This window comes from Delphinus delphis, chromosome 7 (genome assembly GCF_949987515.2).
Source record: "Delphinus delphis chromosome 7, mDelDel1.2, whole genome shotgun sequence".
Classification (NCBI taxonomy): Eukaryota; Metazoa; Chordata; class Mammalia; order Artiodactyla; family Delphinidae; genus Delphinus; species Delphinus delphis.
Window position 1 is genome coordinate 32591252 of NC_082689.1, and position 25420 is coordinate 32616671.

At 36.6% G+C, this 25420-nt stretch overlaps 2 protein-coding genes across 7 annotated transcripts in view; both read right to left on the reverse strand.

The window, feature by feature from the left end:
* Positions 1 to 9265, reverse strand: part of CYP20A1 (cytochrome P450 family 20 subfamily A member 1) — an 80390-nt gene extending 71125 nt beyond the window's left edge. For both annotated transcript variants that reach the window (XM_060016262.2, XM_060016261.2), the window contains exons 1-4: positions 9074 to 9265; positions 4803 to 4852; positions 4016 to 4182; positions 926 to 1068 (exon numbers count right to left, since the gene is read on the reverse strand). In XM_060016262.2, coding sequence (XP_059872245.1) covers positions 926 to 1068; positions 4016 to 4182; positions 4803 to 4852; positions 9074 to 9145 — 432 coding nt within the window. In that variant the 5' untranslated portion in view covers positions 9146 to 9265. The remainder of the gene's footprint in view (positions 1 to 925; positions 1069 to 4015; positions 4183 to 4802; positions 4853 to 9073) is intronic.
* A 6421-nt stretch (positions 9266 to 15686) lies between these two features.
* NBEAL1 (neurobeachin like 1) overlaps positions 15687 to 25420 on the reverse strand; it is a 177663-nt gene continuing 167929 nt past the window's right edge. For all 5 annotated transcript variants that reach the window (XM_060016264.1, XM_060016263.1, XM_060016265.1 and 2 more), the window contains one exon: positions 15687 to 22776. In XM_060016264.1, coding sequence (XP_059872247.1) covers positions 22675 to 22776 — 102 coding nt within the window. In that variant the 3' untranslated portion in view covers positions 15687 to 22674. The remainder of the gene's footprint in view (positions 22777 to 25420) is intronic.

Genomic DNA, 25420 nt, shown 5'->3' on the forward strand with positions numbered 1-25420 from the left:
CAGGTGAGTTCAGACCATATTTTAGGAAATGCTGGTTTAGTCTGGTCTGAAAACAATGGACAAATCTACTGATACATAAAAGGTCTTCAGGTTCTCTCTGCTCCCATCATTCCAACTTACATAGGGAGTCCAGATGTTAAGATTTTTGCTTTGTTTTTGTTTCGTTTTAGAATTTCAGGAGAATAAAAATCAGCTTAGAGGGACTTCCCTGGCGGTCCTGTGGTTAAGGCTCTGCGCTTCCACTGCAGGGAGCATGGATTCAACCCCTGGTAGGGAACTAAGATCCCACAAGCCTTGCAGTGCGGCCCGCCCCGGCAAAAAAAGAGTAAAATTCAGCTTCGAAAGACAGGTAAGAAAAGAGTAGGAAAAACAAAGACACACTAATAGTTAAAATATACAGACGGTCCCCGACATACAATTTTTCAACGTTACCATGGCGCAAAAGCCATAAGCGTTCAGTAGAAACGGTCCTCTGAACTTATCTTGATCTTCTGCTGGGCTAGTGTATGAAGTACGACACTTTGTGACGCTGGCAGCGACAGCAGCCGTAGCCCACAGCCAGCCGTGAGACCATGACAGCAAAGAGCCCATAAGCTTACAACCATTCTGCACCCAGACAACAATCTATTTCTCACTTTCTGTACAGTGTTCAATAAATTACACGAGCTAGTCAACACTCTATTATAAAATAGGCTTAGTGTGAGATGATTGTGCCCAACTGCAGGCTAACGTAAGTGTCTGAGTATGTTTAAAGCAGGCTAGGCTAAGCTATGATGTCCAGGAGGTTAGGTGTATTTAAATGCATTTTCAACTTATGATATTTTTCAACTCACGATGTGTTTATCAGGACATAACCCCATCGTAACTCGAGGAAGATCCATATACTATTATCTGTATGATAGAACTCCAGGACAAACTACCTTACCTTTAGCAGGAGAGCAAAATTACTCCGCAGAGAATTAGTCACACCATTTTCATACAATTTTTTCCTCATGAGGTTTTCACTCACATTCCCACTCTCAGACTGATACCTTAATAATGACTTTAGCATGGTTTCAAAAGGGTCCGCTGAAACAGACAAATTAAACATTTCAAAGGCAAAGTAATCACTCAAAAAAAAAAAAATCTCCAGCAAAAGAACAGAGATCAGGGAGGTACAGGACTGTAGCCAAGAGACTATGAACTTTTTTCACAACTCCCTTGTCTTTCCTAAATGTGAACAGTTCAAGAGGCAATAAAAATTGGCAAGAAAGGGCTTCCCCTGGTGGCGCAGTGGTTGACAGTCCACCTGCCGATGCAGGGGACACGGGTTCGTGCCCCGGTCCGGGAAGATCCCACGTGCCGCAGAGCAGCTGGGCCGGTGAGCCATGGCCACTGAGCCTGCGTGTCCGGAGCCTGTGCTCCGCAACGAGAAAGGCCACAACAGTGAGAGGCCCACGTACCACCAAAAAAAAAAAAAAAAAAAAATTGGCAGGAAAACAATATTCTGACTGGGAATTTCACTGTAAATCATTAATATTTACATAAATTTTCTACTCACATGACAGCAATATCTTTCACTTTGTAAAAAAAAAAAAAACACCACTGATTTTTAAAGCAAAATTGATTTTGTGTATGTAACTGTCAAGTATTACAGTTAAAATTATTTAGCTGAATCCAAAAATTTCTTTTCTTTTCTCCTTCATTCATTTTTAAGTGTTTCTTGTTTCCTGTTTTTTTTTGGCGGCAGCGCTGTGAGGCTCGCAGGATCTTAGTTCCCCAACCAGGGATCAAACCCAGGCCCCTTGCAGTGGAAGCACAGAGTGCTAACCACTGGATCGCCAGAGAATTCCACAAGTGTTTCTTTAATGACTGTATTGTTTCCACATACACAAAAATACACTGTCATTGTAAATAATTAAAACAACATAGATACATAGAAAATAAATTCATCTAAATCTCACCACACAGAGATAGTCACTGTTAAATATCTGAGATTTTTTTTTTTTACAGCTGTTAACATTTCTCACCAGAGAGAGACAGACAGAAAAATCTCTCAGATTTTGCAAAGAACTACAGTCCCTTCTTTCAGAGCACGTCTCTCAGTTCATTAGTGTGATCATTCGAACACCATTTACATGCTCCCCCACTTCCCCAGCACTAGACTATAAATTCCACAGGAGCAGAGGCTATGTCTGGTTATACCCATCTTTGCATTTCTTAACGGAGCCATCCTTCCACGTTGCGGAAATTCTGTGATTAAGAAAACAGACCCATGGGCTTCCCTGGTGGCGCAGTGGTTGAGAGTCCGCCTGCCGATGCAGGGGACACGCGTTCGTGCCCCGGTCCGGGAAGATCCCACATGCTGCGGAGCGGCTGGGCCCGTGAGCCATGGTCGCTGAGCCTGCGCGTCCGGAGCCTGTGCTCCGCAACAGGAAAGGCCACAACAGTGAGAGGCCCGCGTACCGCAAAAAAAGAAAAAAAGAAAAAAAAGAAAACAGACCCAGCCCAGAGAGCCTAGCTTCAAGTCCCAGCTCCATCACTAATTAGTTGTGTGACTTTGGGCAAATGACTTAGCCTCTCTGTACATCAGTTTTCTCTTCTGTAAAGTGGGGATAATCATAATACGTACTTCATAAGGTGTTCTGAGGATTAAATCAGTTAACATGTGTAAGGTCTTACAATAGTGCTGGCATATAGAAATTGCTATATGAGTATCTGAAGAACAAAATAAAATAAACCTGTATCATCATATTAATGCCTGAATGTATCCTTTAATGCAGCCATTAAAAATTTTTAAGTTTTACGTTTTTATTATGAATAATACTAACGTCTTTTCTCATCTATGTGATTATCAGCTTATGATAATTCCTTAAGATAAGTCAAAGGTCACTGCCAACCTTCTCTCCAGATAGTTTGTAAAACATTTATACTCCATGTTTCTCCATTCCCTCACCAACAATGAGTTTTGCCAACATTTTTCATCTCTTCTAGTCAGATAAGTGAAAATCTCATATTTATTTGCATCCCACTGATTATTAGTGAGGTTGAAATCTTTTAATTTGCTTATTGGCTATTTTTATTTCTTCTTTTTTAATTACCTTGTTTTTGCCCATTTTTCCACAATTGCATTTTATTTTCTTATTAGTTTTCATTTACTTTATATATATATAGGTGGTAAATAGTTCCCCCATCTCTCTTTTAAACTTCTTCATGGTACCTTTTTATTTTACAGAAATATAGTATGTGGCCAACATTTTCCTATCTCTCTTTTTCATGGTGTCTTTTATTGTACTGAAATTTTTTCATTTTTATGTAGACAGATTTACCCATCTTGTGATTGATGGCTCTTAGATCTCGTGTCAGGGTACAAAAGGGCTTATCAACAACCCCCTCAAAAAAATTTAAGATTTAACCATTTTTTCTTCTATTACTTTTATGACTCCAAATTTTAATCATTTCTAATTTATTTTGATATAAAGAGTGAGACAGGGACTGAGATTTATTTTTTCCAAATAGCTAACTAGTTTTCCCAAACCATTTATTACCTTTCCCCTTTATCATAAAATGCTACCTTTATCATATATACTCGGTTTGTCTACTGGGCTACCTACTCCATTCCATCAATCCGTCTAGTCCTATCACAGTACAAGATTCTTTAAGTTCATCAGGTTTTATAATACACTGTTCGACCTGATGGTACAAGAATCTCCCGCACTAATGTTCTTTCTAGATGTTTCTTAACTGCTCTTGTACCTTTACTCTTTCAGACGTACCCTGGAACTAGTTTTTCAGGTTCCAAAAAATTCCTGTTGGCATTTACACTGGGATTTTTTTCGTACATATCTATAAACTGAAGGAAGAAAATAATCATTTTACAATACTGTGTCTTAAATGAAGTAATTAATATAAAGACTTCAGCACAATGTCTGGCATATAATACAAAGTATTTAATAAATGTTAGCTATTCCTAAGAACAATGTATGGATCTTCATTTATAGACATCTACTCTAATTAAAAAGAAAATTAAACTTACATGTCTTATTGGGGTTGATATGCTGCTTTAGCACATCAACACTGCCCAAACTAACCACAAGGCGCCTGCCAAACCAGAAAGAGACCACAGGCCCATATCTCTCATGCAAATTAACCAGGAACTCGTGCAAACTTCCACTGTTCACAATATCTGGAAGATTACCATCTCTGAAAAAAGAGCAACATTTGACAAAATAATCAATTTAACATGGAAGAATCAGAAAAACAATACTAGTTGATTCTGAATTAACTGTGTCAACAGATGAGAGCAAAAATACACAAAATTCAAATTACTGCAAAATCCAAAACTGAATTATATTTAACTTCTCTCTTTCGGTAGTTACATTTGGATATGGATTTGTCTGATATTTTGAGAATTCATAACACTTCACACCAAATAAAAAAGCTACACGAGGAACATCTGACTTAGACACTGGAAAACTATCCAATTTTTGCAGCAACTCATTCTGAGATAGCAATGGACACCATCATTGGATATTAAATCACAGGCTAATTTAAATCAGCTATGGCAACTTTTTCTTATTTCCTTCTATCTTAATCCTTTCTTTCTATTTTCAACACTCTCTGGCTAACAGAAGTGAAAGAAATTAAAGGTTTTGATTTATACAGGCTTCCTTTCTGTTCTTAACAAAGTTTAGGTAGTATGCCCAGAGATAAGTTTAGAGAAAACAAAGGAATGAAATAAACTGAGTAACCTAAAGATACGGTTTAGTTTTGATCCAAAATTAAGAGTTGACTCTACTTGATTTAAAAAAACAACAACTCACTTTTCTTCTGTTGGAGTAATCCCTGGAATTCCTGCAGCTTGTCTGGAAGCCTTAGGGAAAAAATTTTAAAAAGTTTAGTATGATGAATTATCACATATCCCATAAGTCAGATGCATTTTCCCAAGACATCTGCAGGACCTTAAATGATGGTTTTCCAAATTGGTTGAATCTCAGAGATTATTTCTATATTAAAATACAAAAACTGGATTCTTTGTATTGAAAAGCATTATCCTAATATTCCTCCTCTCTATCAACTAAACTAAGGTGTTTGAAGAATTTAACATCCGTTCTTCATCAATTAATACATAATCAAGTACATTTTTCTTTGTTCTGAGACTACATATGATCCCATCTGGCTTGGCTTTTAAAAAAAAAAATCAATGTCATGATTATAATAGTTTCATTCCTAAAATAGTTCTCCTCTTTCTAGTCAAAAAATTTACCAAAATACAATGTGATATTCATCATTTGCTTTAATGCAGTTATTATTATCAGGGTCATACAGTCAGAAAGGTGTCTGGTATAGAAGTAAATAACAAAATAATTCATAGCAAATTGTTAAAGTGACAAGCTCTGAAGAATGAACTATGAAAAAGTTGGGGGAATTTTAATGTTTTACAATTTTGTACTGGGTTTATGGTCGCTGGGTTTAGAAGTTAGTGTCTTTTTTTTATTTTACAACAAGCGTATTACTTTTATAATAAGATATCTTGTAAAACTATTTTTAAATAAACTAAATATTTATAGGAAAAATAACCTAAAATAGTCAACTCCAGAATCAATTCTGAATTTTGTCAATGATTTTAGCTAGTACTAATCAGAGTTTATTTGTCTGACATTCTGCCCTTTTCCCCCCTACTTAACATTATACAAATAAATGAATATTTATTTATTTGAACATTTAAAGGCTAAACAGTGTTCCACTATGTATCCAGAATTGTGTAATCATCTTCCTGCTATAGTGTTATAAAACATCTAGGCTATTTCTTTCTTTCATTTTCTCATTGTTATAGGTAGTGCCATGAAAATCTTTATACAACTTTACTTTTTTCCTCCTTTGGGGTATGTATGCCAAAAGAGAGATACTAGGTTGAATTATACTAACTGAAGAGTTTAACAGTTTGTACTAAATCCTATAAGAATACTATCTAGGGGCTTCCCTGGTGGTGCAGTGGTTAAGAATCTGCTTGCCAATGAAGGGGACACGGGTTCAAGCTCTGGTCTGGGAAGATCCCACATGCTGTGGAGCAACTAAGCCCGTGCACCACAGCTACTGAGCCTGCGCTCTACAGCCCGTGAGCCACAACTACTGAGCCTGTGTGCCACAACTACTGAAGCCCACGCACCTAGAGCCCGTGCTCTGCAGAAAGAGAAGCCACCGCAATGAGAAGCCTGTGCACCACAATGAAGAGTAGACCCCACTCGCCGCAACTAGAGAAAGCCCATGCGCAGCAACATAGACCCAACGCAGCCAAAAATAAATAAATAAAAATAAATTTAAAACAAACAAAAAAAAGTAGTAGTCTGAAGTGATAATCTTTCCAAAACAAAAAAAATACTATCTAGGTAATAGTATGTGCAACTTGCATTTAACTGATGACAATGAAACCTACAATGTAAAATTTTATCCTACAGTCTCATCAATAATGGAAACTTGTCAAGTTTGATATTATAAAAAGTGGGGAAAAGGATGGAAGGAACTCAATTAGAAAAAGAAAAAGTCAGTCATATAAAAAAAGCCAACTTTTTATTTTCTAGGTTGAAATTATTGACTGAAACAAGTTTCCTGACTTCTCTTTAAACATGGTAGATTGATAACACTCATCAATTATCTCTTCCTGAAATCCCACAAAATGAAAGTGAAGATATAAAAAAGGAGAAAATACCGATAAAGAGAATGGGAGAGGAGACAACAGTGGACGAACGATCCAACCAATTTTTTTGGAAGTGTTAAGCTGTTGGAGTAGTGATTAATTGACGTAGTTGTGAGGCCTCCTCTGGGGGTCTGCAGAGGAGAATTTCCACAAGAAGCAATCAGATTTGCACTCAGTAACCAGAAAGGCAGGGTAAGACGCAAGATTTTAACAATTAGCAAAAAGCCAGTATACAGATCCCTCAGACACCATTCTTGTGATTACCATCCTTCTGGAAAGAGACCTTGAGACTACAGATTCAGGAACAACCGGCTGGTGGGTGGTGGCCCCTATAATTCTAAGGGAAAATTATTCCCAACTTAGAATTTTACACTAAGCCAAACTATCATTCAAGTGTGAAGCTAGAATAGAAAGGTTTTCACACAAGCAAGACCTCAAAAAATGTATTTTCCTCAGAAGTCTGTGCGCTTTGCATAAGACAGCTCCTACACCAACCTCCACCCTTCAAGAGGAGAAATGAAGAGTGAGCCCCAGAACACCAGGCAAAATGCTCTCCTGCCCTTTACTATATCCACATCTTCCACATAGCTAAATTGATGAGATCCCCAAATTGGCATGCACCTGGCAAGACCCTGCCAAACTTCCTGATAATCGTAGCCTCACCACTATCATCTACCTTAAGACCATCCAGAATGTTACTATGACCTTTTTCCTTACCTACATTAGACACCACACTAAGCCCAGGACTACCATCCCCAGGTCTTCCCTCGTCCCCCAGACTCCTATTCCTACAGAAGTTTATCTTCTTTCCTGACCCATCTGTCCCCAACTCAAAACTCCACCCGATCTCAGCCACTCATTCCTATGGTTGTACACTAGGTCTTGACATTACCAATAACTTCACCATCTCCAGAGTTTTAACATCAAGCATCCAAATCTCCAAGCACCTCCTATTTTTCCTTTTCACTATTTTTAACATCTTGACTCCAAAAACCATTTTTACCCCAAAAGAACTTTTAACCCACCCACTCATATACTCATTTTCCACTCTCTCCAGCTGAGATTCCATGGTCCATTATAACCACTCCCTTGCCCTATATCCTTTTGTCAAAACCACCTAGTAAAACACCAATTCTAATTAAACCCAACATTCTGTCAACTGCCCCTGATTCCACACAGATGAAGAAAAACTGCTGGAAGGGCTTCCCTGGTGGCGCAATGGTTGAGAGTCCGCCTGCCGATGCAGGGGACATGGGTTCGTGCCCCGGTCCGGGAGGAACCCACGTGCCGCAGAGCGGCTGGGCCCGTGCTTCCGGAGCCTGTGCTCCGCAACGGGAGCGGCCACAATGGTGAGAGGCCCGCGTACCGCAAATTAAAAAAAAAACTGCTGGGGAAAAACACACCCATAATGACTAGTCTTATTTTAATTTCATGACCCTCAAGTGAGTTGCCTGGTAATCTCATTTCCCTACTCCCGCACTCTCCTAACCTTCCAGATGGCTATTTCTCAGAAAATAAGATTCACTGAAAGTTCCAGATTGTGCAATTGCAATACTCCAATCCAACCCATTTACCAGCGAGAATATTTAAGGTGTTCTGTCATTGCCAGCGATGTGTTTGGCACTGTGCTGCTGCTTTACAACTTCTTCTACAAAACCACCACCTTGCTTTGCAGATGAACCCCTCATCCATTAGTTCCTTTGTTTTCAGAACCACCTTCTGAGGTTGAAGAAGGCAAGAAGAGAAAGAAGGCCGGAAGGAGATTTCAGAGATAAAGCACTAGGCTAGGTGAAGCTCACAGCTAACCTCCCCCTGCACAGAGCTCCTTCCATGACCGCTTTATTTAGCCCGTGAGGCCCTGCAAGGAGCAAGACCCGGTCTGGACCTTAAGGACTTTGGATTTCAGGAATGAAAGTCGAAAGACAGATGGAAGAGTAGACGACAAAAGAAACACTGGGGGAGAATCCTTGGGAAAGGGGAAAGGCGTGGAGCAGCCTGGAGTTTCCTCCCAGGCACACTAGAAAATGGAACTGGAGTGGGCAGAGTTATTGCCCGAAAGCCACCAAAGCGCTTCAGACCCGCCCTTAACAGTGGCGTGGCGAGGGCAGGCGCAGGGAAGCCGGACCCGCGGACCAGCCCTCAGCCCCCGGCGGCCGTATCCGCGCTGAACCACCTGCCCGCCTCACTCGGCGTCGGAAAGCGGCCGTGTGGCCCGCGCCGCTCAGTCCTCAGCGCCAGCCCCTCGCGCGCCCGCGAAGCGTCACATGCCCCGGAGCTGGACTGAGCCGGAACCGCAGCAGGAGCTCTCCCCGCACCCCCTCCGGGCCCGCCCCCTGCGGCCCGCCGCGGGCAGGGCGACGTGGATGCGGGGGAGACCGAGGCCGAGCCGGCGGTTACCGGATAGAGGTAGAGCACGGCTCCCACCAACGCCAGCAAGAAGGTAACGGCGAAGATCGCGAAGTCCAACATGGCTCCTCCGCCAGGGAGCCACGTCTTGGTGCCACGCTCGGCAGCAGCGCCTCAGCGGGCTGGGACCCGCGCAACGGAGGGGTGTGCGGGGGCGCCCGCGGGACGAGCGAACAAATGGGCCGCTGGGGGCGTGGCCTGGGCCGCCAGGGCTGGCCAGGGGAGCAAGGGAGCGCGGAGGAGCTCTGGGAGATGGGAGCCGCGCCCCGGGGCGGGATTCCGGCGGACGCGACTCCTGGCACGCCCGAGACTCCAGACACGCCCACGACTCCGGGATCGAGTTGTTGGGGAAGGAGGAACCCTGGCTTGGAGAAAACATTAGGAGTTATCATCGCTGTGCCCCGACCAACACTTTTCCAAGTAGATTTAAAATATATGTAATAACAAAATCTAACTGAACTTTATTGCACATGTCTGGGTGTTCTATAATAATCTAGTGGTGTTTGGATCAAATATAAAATATAGATGCATAATTCACACATTATATATTTATTTCATAAAATTTATTTTTCTTCCCTTTACTTCAGAAGAATCTCTTTTTAAAGTCAAGATTTTTGACATCATTTGTCTTCTGTCTGCAGAAATGCCAAATTATCCTGTCTTCGGTCATTGTGGTTCTTGGATAGATTTTTTTAAAACAATCTCAGGCTTATTGAAACATAATTTATGTATAGAATAGTTTTTTTAATTCTTTCAAATTGAAGAAATTTTGCTCTGTTGAGGCAGTAGCAACTGGAATTATCAATAAAATTTTTAAAGTAATCTTTAGCTTCAGAAATGAACAATGACTTTTATCTATTGTGTTCAACTGTAATGGAGTTGTTGCATATGGTAACATTGTTATGCAGCAAATATTATAAAACAGTTTAAATTTATCATAACAATTGTATCACTTATATTGTGATTCTCACCATCTCTTAAAGCGATAACTAGATCTGTAGGGTAATATAAAGAAGTGGTACCACACTTTACTCACATCATATCTAGACCTACATATATATTATTTTAAAAGGAACAGTAATTTAATATGGAAAAGTGTTCCTAAGCTGCCAATTGCAACCACCGTGGTCACCACAATAATTGTTGAGTACTTCCAGTCCACTAATGGAACCCTAAGAGAAGAAATAATGTTTCATTATGCAAAAATCTATTGTGTTTCTACTGAGAACGAAGATTGGCTAAAGTAATTTATCTATTTTTATCGACTTGCTCAAGCTCAAATACTCTTTCCACTGTTATATTCTCCTCCAGTTTTATAGCAGCACAGCCTACAAACCTTTATAGCATTTAGATGCAGTCACATTTTATAATATTTCAAAGATATAGAATGTGAGATATGAAGAATTTCCCTGGAGCCTGAGCAGTATTAGCTATGAGAATGGATGTTAACAGTTTTGTTGACCACAAAATCCTGATTAACCACCAAATCCTGACTGACCATCGAATACTGATTTGCCCATGCGTTCTTTAACTTTTTTATGGATTTGTGATATGTGGGTAACTCCCAAGCATGGGCCTGTCTTGCTCTGCTCTATAGGTGGTACTGTCCATATAAAAGGACACTCAGTGGGTTCCCTAGCCCTCTGATCCAAATTCTGGTTGGATTTGGCCAACGGGAAATAGTAGCATAAGATGAGAGGATGAGAGGAAAGTAAAGTCAAGATAGTCATTCTACTGTCTTTCATGCTGTGGACTCACTTTACCATAGCTCCTGTCCTATGGCCCTTCCCATACAGATACCCTTTCTAGGAAATGGAACTCCCTTCTTGCCACTTCAGGCTTAGGGTTGGTGATGGCTCACCTCTGCTGCTAGTCTTGGAGCACTGAAACCTTGTGGTTTCCTTAAACCTTTCCCACACCTTCATAAATATTTCCTTTACTGAACTCTCTTTTAATTACTGGTTTCAGCATGCCATCTGTCTCCTGCTGGGACTCTGATCCACATGGTAATTATTATTGCCATTAAAATGCCTGTTTGGTGGGTGCAAATTTTTTTTTCTCAATTCTAATGAATAAGGATAATCAGATACAGTTTGCCTTTACCTAGTAGAGACAGCATTACACCATCAGTGTTTTACTCCAGGACTTCGTCAGTTCTCCTCTGTGACATAATAAGATAAAATTTCTAACTTATTTGTAATGGTATTCCACACAATATCTTGCTTGTCCATTACTCTGATGACATACTATTGAGACCTGGTGAGCATAAAGTAGAAATTTCCTAGATGCCTTAGTAAAATAATACATGCCAGAAGGTCAGAGAGAAATCTCAAAAAATATTTAGGAGTCTGTCATATTGATAAAGTTCCTACAGGTTGAGTGTATGGGGTACTTGCGCATTGTATCAGCAGAGTCTGAGATGGAGTTTAAGATGCAAGATATGTAGTAAGGATTAATACATGTGAAGGAAGGAATCTGGATTGGGCAGAAAGAGAAGTGGAACTATGATGCAGGCCCAACAACTCCTAGACCAACGTAGTGGGGAGTTTGGAATGAGAATTACCCACGATGATCGGGCTTTGCTGGGCCTTTTTCCACACACCCACCTTACTCTCTTCCTGAGAAAAAACTTGGAAGGGAAGTTAGCCTCTGTAGTTTTTCTGAGGGCCACAACTGATACTTATTATCTTCTTTCTCCGCTATCCATGGTAGATTCTCTTCACTCAGCTACCAAGTCTTGAGGCTTGATTAGTCTGGAAGAATGACTGGATTATTCTGAACTGCCTGAGTACCTGGTAATCATGTACTTCTCAGACTATGGTTTTTCTCTTTGCAGTCACAATTGGGCAAAGAAGTACAAAGTAGTGCCCAAGTAAATCACCTGGGTTCTACACTATTACATATTCCATTGTGTAATGGCAGCTGTACCTCTTCCTAATTATCCAGTTCACATCGGCAAGCTATTCTGATGCTTTATCTGGATGGCAGCTTGTGGGTGATGTATGTGATATGACCAGTGAGTTCCATTGTCATGGGCTCCCTCCAGCACTTATTTACTGTAAAGTGGGTCCTTTGGTCTGAGGTGATGTTATGTGGAATCCCTTGCCAATGAATCAAATACTCCACTGCCCTTAAGATAATGGTGCTGGTTAAGGCCCTGTAGACATAAAGGGCAAATCATGTACATAAAATACATGTCTGTTCCTATGAGAATGAACTTGCCCTTCCAGAATGGAAAGGGCCCAAAATACATAACTTGCCAGCATGTGGCCCATTGGTCTCCTTGAGGAATTGGGCACTAAGCATTTATCTTTGTTGTTGGTAAATTGGACATTCAGTGGTAGCAATAGCTAGACCAGCCTTGGTAAGTGGAGGGTTCATGCTGTTAAGCCCATGGATAGTCTCCATTTCTGCCATTGTGGCTCCTTTGTTCATGTACCTACCCATTGCACCGGCCCTGGAGTGGCCAGTGCAGGGACTACCTGACATGAATTGGATTGGTTGTTTAGTCCACTTGATTGTTTAATGCCTCTTTCATGGTGGGTGCTAATATGTGACTCAAAGATTTTCACACTTCTTTCCCACTCTCATATGTCCATGTACCTACCTCTATCCCAGACCTTCTTGTCTCCAATCTTAAAATCTTTTTCCATTCATGTCTCTCAGCAGCTGGCCAGGCCTTTCATCACTTCCCATGATTCCATATATATGTATATATTCTAACTTTGGGTCTCTTATCTTTCCACACAAAGTAAATTACATGGTGCACCACGAAGATCTGCCCATGGAGGTGGTTTTCCCTTGCCACTGTTTTTCAAAACCACCCATAAGTAAGGCTTCAATGCTACCCATTTTTGGCTTTCCCCACATACTGAGCCATCCCATCTGTAAACGAAGCTTGGTCTTTTTCTTCCTCCTCCATCTGATCATACAAGATCACTTATAAAACCAAATGTGTTAGCTGAGGAAGGGGCACTGGTACGACAGTGGTGGATACTCTGGGGATCTGGGCTACTTGCTCATGCAGCTTATGTCTTCCCTATGGCCCTTAAGACGTGGTGGTCTGACAAGGCCTAGCGGATGATAGGCAGTGTTGGGAAACTGAGTCTCTTAAGAGCAAGGTATTAACTGCCATTTTGTTCTGGACGTATCTTTTCAAGGATGTTTGTACAGCGAACTACTTGGAAGGCAGAAATAGTCTCCTTCTGGAATAGAAGGCAGGTTTGCTTCCTCATCAGTATTAATGTTTCCCTCCAGGGCAAAGGTCAGGAAGGTGTGCTTGCAGCCCATTATAAAAGATTCAGCTTTCCTAAACTCAGATTTTTTAGCTGTGACATCAGATTGTAAAATGTATTCTTATGAGTTCATCTGCAAGTTTATAGTTGTAGGTTTTACATTTAGGTCTATAATTTGCTTCAAGTGAATAAATCATTAGTTCCAGCATCATTTGTTGAAAAGACTGTTCTTTCCTCATTTAATTATTTTGGCACATCTGTAGAAAATCAATTCATCATATATATGGCCACATCTAAAGGCCTTCTATTTACTCCTTTTGACCTACATGTTTATCCTTATGCTGGATAATCCACAATGTCTGATTCCTGTAGCTCTAATTCTTGAAATCAGAGTTAAGTCTTCCAACCTTGTTCTTTTTCAAATTGTTTTGACATTGTGTCCTTTGCATTTCCCTATAAAATTTAGAATCAGCCTTTCAGTTTCTTCAAATCTATTTTTTATTCCATTTTCCAGCCATATTCTGTAGTTTCAGTGTACATGTCCTGCAAATATTTTATTTCCTAAGTATTTAATATTTTCAAGATATTGTAAACTGTATTGTTTTGAATTACAATTTTTATTGCTAGAATACAGAAATATGATCTATTTTTGTATTTCACCTTGTATCTTGTGACTTTGCTTGGCTCATTTATTACATAAGTTCTACTGTTTTGTGTACATAGATATCTTAGAATTTTCTACATGCTTGTTAACCACAAAAGGATATTTTTACTGTCTCCTTTCCAATATGTATGCTGTTTTATTTCTTGCATTATTGCACTAGCTAGAGTCTCCAGTACAATGTTGAATAATAGTGAGAATAGGTATTCTTACCTTATTCCTAATTTAGGAAGAATTCAGTCTTTTACATTAAATATTATGTTAGCTATAGGTTTTTCATAAATATACTTTATTACGAATGTTTTCTATTTTCAGTCTACTGAGAATTATCTTAAACAGGTGACATTTTAAACATTAACCCAATCTTAAATTCATGGGATGAACCACACTTGGTCATGAGGCATTATACTTCTTAAACACTGCTAGAAATGATCTGCTAATATTCACTTAAGGATTTTCGTGTCATGGTTCATGATAGATAATGGATTGTAGTTTTTTTATTTTAGTTTTGGGAAGATGAGGGTGATGGGTAGAATTACATCTCGCTCAATATTTTTCTTTCTTGCATGCAGGATCCTAAATCCTAAATTTCCCCCATTTTTTCCTCTTTCACCGACTAGTCTACAAAGCAATTGCATTTCTACATTCTTCTTAAGAATGTCTTCTGAGATTGCCATGTCAAATCCTGCACACTAAGTCCACTTTTTGTATGCAGTACTCTGATCCACTCAAACTCTTGTTCAGTATTTTTGCACTTCGGATGGGCTTTCTCTTTCTGGGAGTCTTTTTTTTTTTATAGCTCAATCTTAGGTTCTCTAATCAACTACCCTCAAGTTTTTCTGGACTCTCCTTGCTTTCTGTAAAGGCTTACTATAGAAACTTAAGAGATAGCTCTGTTGGAATTTGCTTTTTATATTTCTATTTTTATGTAATTTGATGTTTGTCGTGTTATCTGTCTTCTTGATATCTTGAAGGCATGGGATATTTGAGGATACATTTGTTTTTGTTTATCTGTATAGTTTTTTGGAGGACATGTGGAGAGATTTAGACTTAGGTACCTATCATTATCTTAGGCACCCTGTAAGTCTAGATTCATCCAGTTTGAATCCATTAATTTTCCACCTTCCAAAATTGTACTGATTATCTTCTCTATTTTCTTTGTCCTTTTAGGCTTACGCCCTCATCCTTGTAGGTTTATGCCTTCACTGTTGTTCTGCCAGAACTCTAATATGGAGCAAACTAAAATACAGTTACTTACATTCAATCTGTTACCCTTATCCACAAATGTAAAGTGTATAGGATAGGAATAGGTCAACATCTACACTGTCAAAGTTGATGAGTAAAAGATTTTAACTGTGAAAGGAAATAAGTGTTTTTAAAAAAACCAATCTAATGTATTATTTGATTAGCTACAAATGGAGATTTCTAGCTCATAACCATGTTTCTGAGGTGGCTTTAAAATGAAAGGCTTAATACCTGTTGTTATATACAACAAAAACTGGTCAATTAACATAACATTTATCTTGTGCACATAGGACTACAGAAGAAATTCTGCTCATATGAGAAAGAAGCAGCTATCAATTTGCTGCCTAAATACTGTATTCAATCCCTTGTCTACTCAAATAACTCAGCCAATGCTAAGTTCTAATCAGACTCTATAAAATTGAGAATTACAAACCAGCTGAAGAAAACATCATTTTTTATTTGATTCAAACCCATTTTCCTATACAAAGCTAAATTTATTATGTACAAAATAAATGCATATTCTTACAAACTGTTAGAATACAAATTTCCAAAGGACTAAAAAATGTGCAAAATTTTTAATTATCTTCATTCATGCTATACAGAAACAAATCAAACATTAGTTCATATACACACACTGAAAAATTTTTAAACAAAATTCAATGTAACAAAACAAAACATACATCTTATATATTTAATTTTAAAAGGATGAGAAAGGGAAGAATGTATTGCACCAAATTAACAGTAGCTTCATTATAATGAGAATACTAATCAAAATTATTTATACATCTTTATTAAGTCTAAAACTTTCTCAACTTTAAAAACTTTTTTTTTTTGGCATACAAATATCCATTGAGTCACAGTTTGCACAGTCAATAATTGGATATAAATAAGGCTTAATATTCTTCTTCATGGTCAATTCCAGTAGAACAAATGACAAGGAACACTTTACGATAACTACATAACTTTTTGAATTCCTTAAATATTTAAGTAGCAGCACGATTTGCAAGTATTTTTTTTAAACAATTCCAAATTTTCATCTATCCTCCTCTGAACTGACTGTGTGTGTGTGTGTGTGTGTGTGTGTGTGTGTGTGTGTGTATGCATTCAAGTCACTGTCACTTCTATGATAACACTGAAATGCTCCTATTTAATCTGGGTCCCAGAAAAACTGACATAAGAGACAAATCATATGTGTTCAATATTTTTCAGTCTTAATGAATTCACTTCTATAGCAATGCATCTGATAGAAAATGACTGGCTAGATCTCTCATTATTTTTTGCTAATTTTTTTGCTCTAAGTCTATAAAAGCAAACAGTTGGGGGAAAGAAAGCCATACCCGTTAGGAATTCCTGAAGAGAACAGACCAGCTATATGGTTAAAGCTAACTATAAAATAAACAGTAGCCACAAAAAATTTTTGGTGATGGTATTTATGAATCGGAGACAGCAGTAAAAAGCATAATAGGAAAAAAAAGTCAAAAATATAAAAGATCTTTAACAGTAAGATGTACTGTAATATGCCATAATTTTGGAAGAAATGTAGAAACTATTATAATTAAATGCTTTGAAAAATATCCAAGAAAACCAGTTAAAATCCCAAAGGAATAAAGTTATTCACTTTAATCCCTATATAAGAAACTAAGAGGTTGAAATTTTTTCACTTAAGTCCAACAACTGATGTCTCCTTACCAGAACTACTTTCTAAAGTGTTTATTGATTAATATAATTTTAGCATTCTGAAGAGCAAAATATGTATATCATAGTTAAGTTTTTTTCTCCAAAATGCAAAAGGAGTATTTGTTGAATTTGTAGGTTGAGCCCAATAAGTCTTAAAACACATTGCTTAGATATTGTGGGGAAATGTTTCCAAGATAAGGAACAACAAAAATAGCATTTTAACAGTAACTATTTATTTAGTACACTGGCTACCAGAGAAACTCTAGTTTTATACACATTAAGTTGCAATATATTATTAGAAAAATAAAATTTTAAAAGGTCCAATTGGAATAAGACTTCTTTTTTAAAAGTTTATATTTTAATCAATAAAATATAATTTTATTTTTCAATCCCACCTAAATCCTAACTTGTTTTCTTATTCTCAAATTACAATGCTATATTATAATAGTATTATAAATAGCTAATCAGTTTGTACACTCAAAAATAGTTATAAATTTTAAATAATGAGACAGCCATCATATTATAAGTGAAAACACACACACACACAAACATCCAAAAGTCCACTGGCAGTCAACTTTGAAAATGAATGGGTAACTTTTTCAATTCAGAGACAATATTGTGGTGTTATTATTATTGTGGTAATATTTGCAAAATAAGTTTCCAAGGAAACATATTAAAACTAAACCACAGAAAACAAATGTTGAATTAGTGAATTTCTACTTGTTCTTTTCCTCTGAATTTTCAGTTATAAGATTAAAGGCATGAAGACAAAAGTAAATACAATTTTATCTCTGTCCTTTTATTTTTCACTAAAGCCATTAGCTTCATAGGTCCAAATCCTACAATGTGTTTAGAAATCACCCACATGTGACAAATGTCAGTGAGATAATCTAAGAAGATGTATCTGATAAATTACTACAATGTATCAGAAAAGTACCTGATAAGACAGCCACTTTTACACAAGCTTCTTATACTGAAGAAAAGCATGACTCCTATAATCTAAGATGACCTTACATTTTTAATGTAGAAAATTTGAATCATTTCCAGTACAGGCCTAAATATCTTAAATGTTAATGCTTTATTTTTTTGAAACACTAAGACTTTCCATATGAAAATTTAAAGAGTATTTCCATACAGAGGCTATACCTACAAAAGTCCTCAGAAGTGCTTAGGGAATTTATCCAATGCTTTTAATTAGGAAAACTACTGATTACTAGCTTCAACGCTGTAAGAGATCTAAGTCTACGTTTTAAATCTAGCATTTTGTTACTCATGTTTTTTATTAATAGTTTAAAATGTTACCTAACTCAGATACGCAAAATATTCACTGATAGCCACTAGGAACTAATACAAGCAAACACTTTTTTGGAGGCAAATTTTATTTATAATTTTCAAATGTGAAAGGTCTGAAGAGAGTTTATGATAAGAATAATGCAAACTGAAAAGGAAATTTGGTTGTTTCCACGGCATGCAAAACAAAGATAAGAAGCCATTCCAAACAAATTTTAGAAAAAATGTCTTCAAGGATAATGATTAAACCTATTTTCAAATAAGCCTGTGAATATCGGATCTGATTTATAAAAATGAATGGATATAATTTCTGTAGCAGAAAATATTTTAAGATTTAATATAATAACCCTGAGACAATTTTTTATACCAAGAATATCAAGTAAAGAGATTCAGAGTATCCAGAGTAGCGCTTAAACTTCTGTATATTTATAAAGCTTCACAGAGAAGTCTGATCTACAATCTCAGTTAAGAAACAATGGCCTTGAAAATGCTAGATTCAAATTAAAGAAGTAAAGTTGTGGCCAATGATGACTGATAACACTATATTGTTGCCTAATGTCATCAGAAAAAAACACAACAAGGGCTCTGATATAGGAAAACTCTCTATAACAATGTTCTGGATGATCAAGTTTAAAGCAAATCAAATGTACGTATGATAAATGAATTAGGCAAAAAGAATACTGAGAACAGTATTTGTTTAAAGTGATAAAAATGTTTAAGGCTGGTCACTTACTGGGAAAGAACAGTTTTAGTTGATGAGAGAAACAGTAATTAGGACAAGCTATGAGTCTGCCTAATAAAGGAAAACAACAGATTAGATTTAGAGAAAAAAAAATGCATTTCATTTCTTATATCAGTCAAAAACTATATCCTAAAGACAGGTTTAAGAACTTATTTATGGTTTACATATTTAATGATGTATTTTAAGAGACCAACCTTCATATATATACACCCCCACAGGACATTACATATTATATAATATTATTTAATATTTATATAATATTTATATATAGTCCATGCACTTGCATCTTTTCATTGGAAAGGTGATAAAGACAATGCTATTCACTTTATAAATATAAATATATAAAAGGAGCTAACCTCTTTAAATTCAATTAAAAGATTTCCATTAGTGATTTCTTTAGTAGCAATATAAAATATACTTAAAGGCAAAGGCCATGTGTCATGTGTCATCATTAAATAAAAATAGGGTATTAAGTTAACAATTTCCTCTGCTTACTCCTATTAAAGCAAAATACAAAAAATCTTCGGTAAGGATTTAACTTTCAAATCTAAATTCTAATTAATTATGAGGGTACACTTATTCCTTCAGAAGCATTAAACTGATTTTCAGTACTAGTTCTTGAAGGATAATTTTTATATGCCTTACATAGAGAAAGAAGGAAGCCTTACATAGAGAAAGAAGGAAGCCTAGTTAATGACAAATGAATAATTGGCATTTTCTCTCCTACAAAAGGATGTGACCTGAAAAAGCACTGCGACCTAAAGGAAACGAATAGAAATGATTCATAGATGACATGAGCTTCACAGGCTTATATGATTTTAAACAACTGGCCAAGCTTCATTCATGCCCAACTCTATTTTTTCTTCTCTCCTCCAATTTTATCTAAGTAATGACAGAATACTGATTGGGAAGAGTTGAAAAAAAAATCTTATAAAGTTTCTTTATTCTCTAAATGAGTACCTCTATTGTATGTTTTAATACTTGACCTCACTTTCTAAAAAAAATCATTTCCTTAGTATAAATTGCTGCACATCATCAGGATGCTGACATTTTTATTTCTATCACGAGTGTCAAGAAACAAAAGCAGATGAAAAGTTCTTCAAAGACAACACACTTCATATAACAGCTGAGATATTATATTCATCATCTGAAATGTCCACCTGTTACTGCACTCTAATGATACTGTTCATTTCTCCCATTATACAATACAGAAATAATTTCTATGGGTAACATGTAAATACACCATAATCCCTCAAGGTATATCTTCACAGTGATTCTTATCTAGTGACTTTTAATCAGTGGTCTAAACTGTTCAAAAGAGGAATTATTCAGCCAATGCTACTACTATATTTGCTTATTTAATAAACTTTAAGTTCCATTCTTCTAGACTGTTGCTAATATTCTCAAAGATTTTCCTCAAAATTTTACATTTTTGGTTTTCACTTTTTGGAAAATATTATATAAGGGTTAATCCCACTGCTCTGAACATCTACTATTACTCTAGGTAGGGTATCTACTGTGAAAAAAGCTTCTTCATATTTGTGCTATAAAATAAATACTGCTTGTTTAGCTCCTCCATCTAAACAGTAGCAAAGTAAAATACCAAAAATTTAGGAATTTTCCCCTAATAATCTAAGTTAAATTTTTTGTAACTTATAATCATCCAAAATAACTTCCAAAACCAATACTAAGTGACCTTAAAAATAAACATCCTTATGCCAAAATCTCTAGATAAATAGGCAAAAGAAACATTTCCAAAGTTTTGATTTAGAAACAGTTTTTTAAAAATCAAATTTAAAATACGAAAACCCCATCATTTTGTTTCTCTTGACTTGAAACTTCCTAAAATATATAAGATAAAAAATGAAAATAGAATGAAAAAACAGAAGAAATAAATCTTAATATATGATAATTATCTCTATTGACTTGTTTTGAGACATTTTCACCACTAGTTACTGAAGTCCTCAAAAAGGAAACCTTCACATTTGCATATGTTCTACTTTACACTTGCTGCATCAGTTTATTTCAGTGTGATTCACCTAAAACATAACGTATTTTTACTGAATAAAACAGAGAATTTTAAATAACTGGAAAGAAAATTCTTCTATAACTTTTTACAAGTCCTAATACAAGCCAATCAAATCTATCAAAAAGTTTCCCTAAACAAAATCCTTTACTTCTCGTAAATTTTGTACTCACTCATACGATTATAAAGAAAAGGGTATTAGATACCGTGGGCAACAGGAGAGGACTACAAAGGAAGAATTTCTCAAAGATTCAATTGAGAAGACAATTGGATATAAGGAAATCTATAATTTGTAGAAAAAAGAATATTATTATTTTTAAAAGGTATTGTAAAAAGTCTTTTTTCCCCCAATCGCAGACCCTTTTAATAAAGCCACCCAACCATTCATTCCTGAAGAAAAAAAAAAATGCAGCTAACATACAGAATTTCCACACAATTTTAAGGGATTCATAAATTCCCCCCAACCTGTGGAATCTCGGATTAAGGACACTCGTAGTTATAAAAACTTTCTAACTCAAAATATGACCTTATAAAAGTACAAAGTTTAACAATCTCTTTGAATTAAATCTATCAGCCTTTTAGTTTAAAAGCATAATGTAACATCTAGCTATGTATAATAAAATTGATTTTAATCCTGAAAGTTATACATAACATGAAATAGAAACGTGTATTTTAAAAAATTACTATATCCAAATGACTAGTTTAAGTTATGCATATCTTTTTGGTTCATTCATCAATCATATGAAATAAATAAAAATGTTGGGTATCATTGCCAACTCCAATAATTATTGGGGGAAAACACAGTGTTTAATAAAGAAAAAGCCAAGAAATTTTGTACTTTGCACATATAAATTGAGCTGCAGATGCTACTTAAAGGACCCAGCTGTCAAAATCATAATGAGCATTTTTCCTTAACTCTTACTACTAATGAAATATATCCACAAAATGTGTCTCTAGTTTCTCTTACTCCTACTCAACATTTATTATTTAAGGATAATAATAATACATTGCAATAAATTCTCATTAGTACTATGCTAAGTAATAGTGGGATGAGCCAATGTACCAGTTTCAAAAGTCTTGTTTTCAACTTATCATGAAAACCTGTAATTTACACTGAGTTTTAAAAATCCAAGTATGCAACAGATGCTTTTAAAATATTACCTCCAATCAGAAGTTCCATAATAAAATTGATGTATTTAGGATGATTTATTCAGTAAATAGGAGAATGATTAACTAAAGAATGTATTAAAAGCCATATCTCTCAACTGTCCCATTATTGCTACTCTTTTATTAGAAATACCTCAACTTTTGCTGTTTAGAATAAGCAAATTGAATTTAGCTTCTTTATTTTTAGAAGTTTATTTTTTTAAATGGATCTAATGATCTTTAGAAATAAACTACTAAATCTAATCAAATGTATTTTCTCAAATTCATCTTAGTGTAGACCAAGAATTAGTTAATAAGATAGATTCAGTGATGTTAACCAGAAATTTTTTTAGTGGATAATAATAATATAACCTATGACTTTATACACATACGATACCAAATTTTGGTAATCCCTAAATGATTTTCAGGGATAACAGCCCTGAAACATTTAAGATAGTTGAGAGATGTGACATTAAAGTGATTTAATATCACATTTAATCTGTCACAGATTAAAGTGACAAAGCAATAAATCAAATTTCAGTTATCCATGACAGATGGCAGAAATAACAATCACTTGGAATCTTGAGGATTATATTCAGTCTCTCCAGCTGAAATCTGGCTGAGCCGTTTGCTAGATCCCCACAATTTTCGAGAAAGTTGACCTGAGCGCATCTGTTTAAAGTAATCCAGAAAAATGAAGAAGAGATGTTATTAAGAAAAAAAATAATAAAAAATAAATGAAATTGATATACAAGACAATGATTCTGTAGAATGTACAAGAAATAGGTTTTGTTAGTAGAATCATTAACATTTTAATGATTCTTAATAATAATTAAAGAAAGGCCTTTCTTCATTGATTGTCTTTTAGTTGAGAAAGATTTACTACCAACGTACAACTTTTTAAATTAAATGTGCCACATATCAAAATTACAAGACTCCCTTACTTTATATATTTACAAAACTACATTTCACTTCATTAAAATAATCTTCTCAAATTATACTTAATCAGGCAACAAAACACATAGTTGTGGGGAACTTTCTCCTCTTATATTTGCAGTACTATTAATGACAATCACAATGATAAGAAGAAAGTAAAATAACATTTTGATGAAAAGGAAGTAACTTTTAAATAGTTTGATCTAAGAATGTAAAAAAATCTTTAACAATAGCATGATAAGTAATTTAGAAAATAAGAATAGCATAAGCTCTTTGAAGGTAAGAATCATATTTTTCCACCATTAAATTTTTTATCACCTAGCACATAACAATTATTAATCAAAATTAATTGAATCAGTGGGTTAATGCCCCTCTAAAAGTGCTTATACTTCTACATAGGGCAACAAAACTCCACATGGGAAACATTTCTTAATCTAACCATATAATTTGTTGTAATTACTTCCCAAGAGCAATCTACCTTTTTTTTTTTTTTTTTTTTTTTGCGGTACGCGGGCCTCTCACTACTGTGGCCTCTCCCGTTGCGGAGTACAGGTTCTGGACGCGCAGGCTCACGGGTCCAGCCACTCCGCGGCATGTGGGATCTTCCCGGACCGGGGCACGAACCCGTGTCCCCTGCATTGGCAGGCGGACTCTCAACCACCGCGCCACCAGGGAAGCCCCAGCAATCTACTTTTTTTTTTTTTTTTTTTTTTTTTTTTTGCGGTACGCGGGCCTCTCACTGTTGTGGCCTCTCCCGTTGTGGAGCACAGGCTCCGGACGCGCAGGCTCAGCGGCCATGGCTCACGGGCCCAGCCGCTCCACGGCATGTGGGATCTTCCCGGACCGGGGCACGAACCCGTGTCCCCTGCATCGGCAGGCGGACTCTCAACCACTGCGCCACCAGGGAAGCCCAGCAATCTACTTTTTAATGGTGCTTCATCTGCTTCCCTTTTTTAATGGTACTTTTCTAAGGTCCACTTATTGGAGCGATAAAAGATAACCGCAGGCAAAGACACTTTGGCATGTCTGCTTTGCATTTTCATTTCCAGATGTATTTCCAAAACCATTATTTCCATTAATCTAGTTCCACTTTAACATCTAATTTATAAATATGGATTTTATACTGACAGTATAATAGGTAAAACTGATACATGGGGCTTCCCTGGTGGCGCAGTGGTTGAGAGTCTGCCTGCCGATGCAGGGGACACGGGGTCGTGTCCCGGTCCGGGAAGATCCCACATCCGCGGAGCAGCTAGGCCCATGAGCCATGGCCGTTGAGCCTGCGCGTCCGGAGCCTGTGCTCCGCAACGGGAGAGGCCACAACAGTGAGAGGCCCGTGTACCGCAAAAAAAACCCCAAAAAACAAAAAAACCTGATACATGATTTAAAAATATACATTAATCAAGATTTTGATATTTTAGATAAAAATAGATGTTGAAATAGAACTCTTTTCATAACTATTGATCTATTTAATTTCTACACGTTCACATAAAGTTGTATTTAATAAATATGCAAAATTCTGAGTACTCAATTAGATTATTTATTAATAAAGTAGGTCCATAATTCAGCTGATGGAAAATGTATTTTACAAAGATATAAAATCGATAAAAAATACTTTTATTCAAAATCTATACACAATTCAAATTCCATGTGTTGTAGACTATACATAAATCTTTCAATGAGGACCAAAAACTTATTTGGTAAATATTACAAAACACTGATGTAGGCCTATGAAATGAAGCTACTTAGGTATTTTTTTTCCAATCAATTTTTTTTTAAATGTGTGCACATAACGTCATTTCATTTTTTTTAATTCAGTAAAATTATAAACTTAACAAATTACCTAAGTTGGAGGGCAGGCAAATTTAAAGGCACTTGAGTAAACCATAGAAAGTGAAACATACTCAAAGAGTAATGTCTAAGCAGAGTTCTCAAGTAATCATCACAGCAGAGGACAGAAGGGAAATCTTTACTTGGGAAATATATTAATCAAGAAACTCTACTACTGAATGTAAAAACGCTTAAAATGTTTTAAATGTAAGTGAAATATCGAGATACAGACTTGCTGACATTATTTGGGGAATCATTACACCTGAAACTAAATGTTCTTGCAATCACTTTATTTTTTTTAAGATTTTTTTTTTTTGCGGTACGCGGGCCTCTCACTGTTGTGGCTTCTCCCGTTGGGGAGCACAGGCTCCGGACGCGCAGGCTCAACGGCCATGGCTCATGGGCCTCGCTGCTCCGCGGCATGTGGGATCTTCCCGGACCGGGGCATGAACCCGTGTCCCCTGCATCGGCAGGCGGACTCTCAACCATTGCGCCACCAGGGAAGCCCTTTTTAAGATTTTTTGATGTGGACCATTTTTTAAAGTCTTTA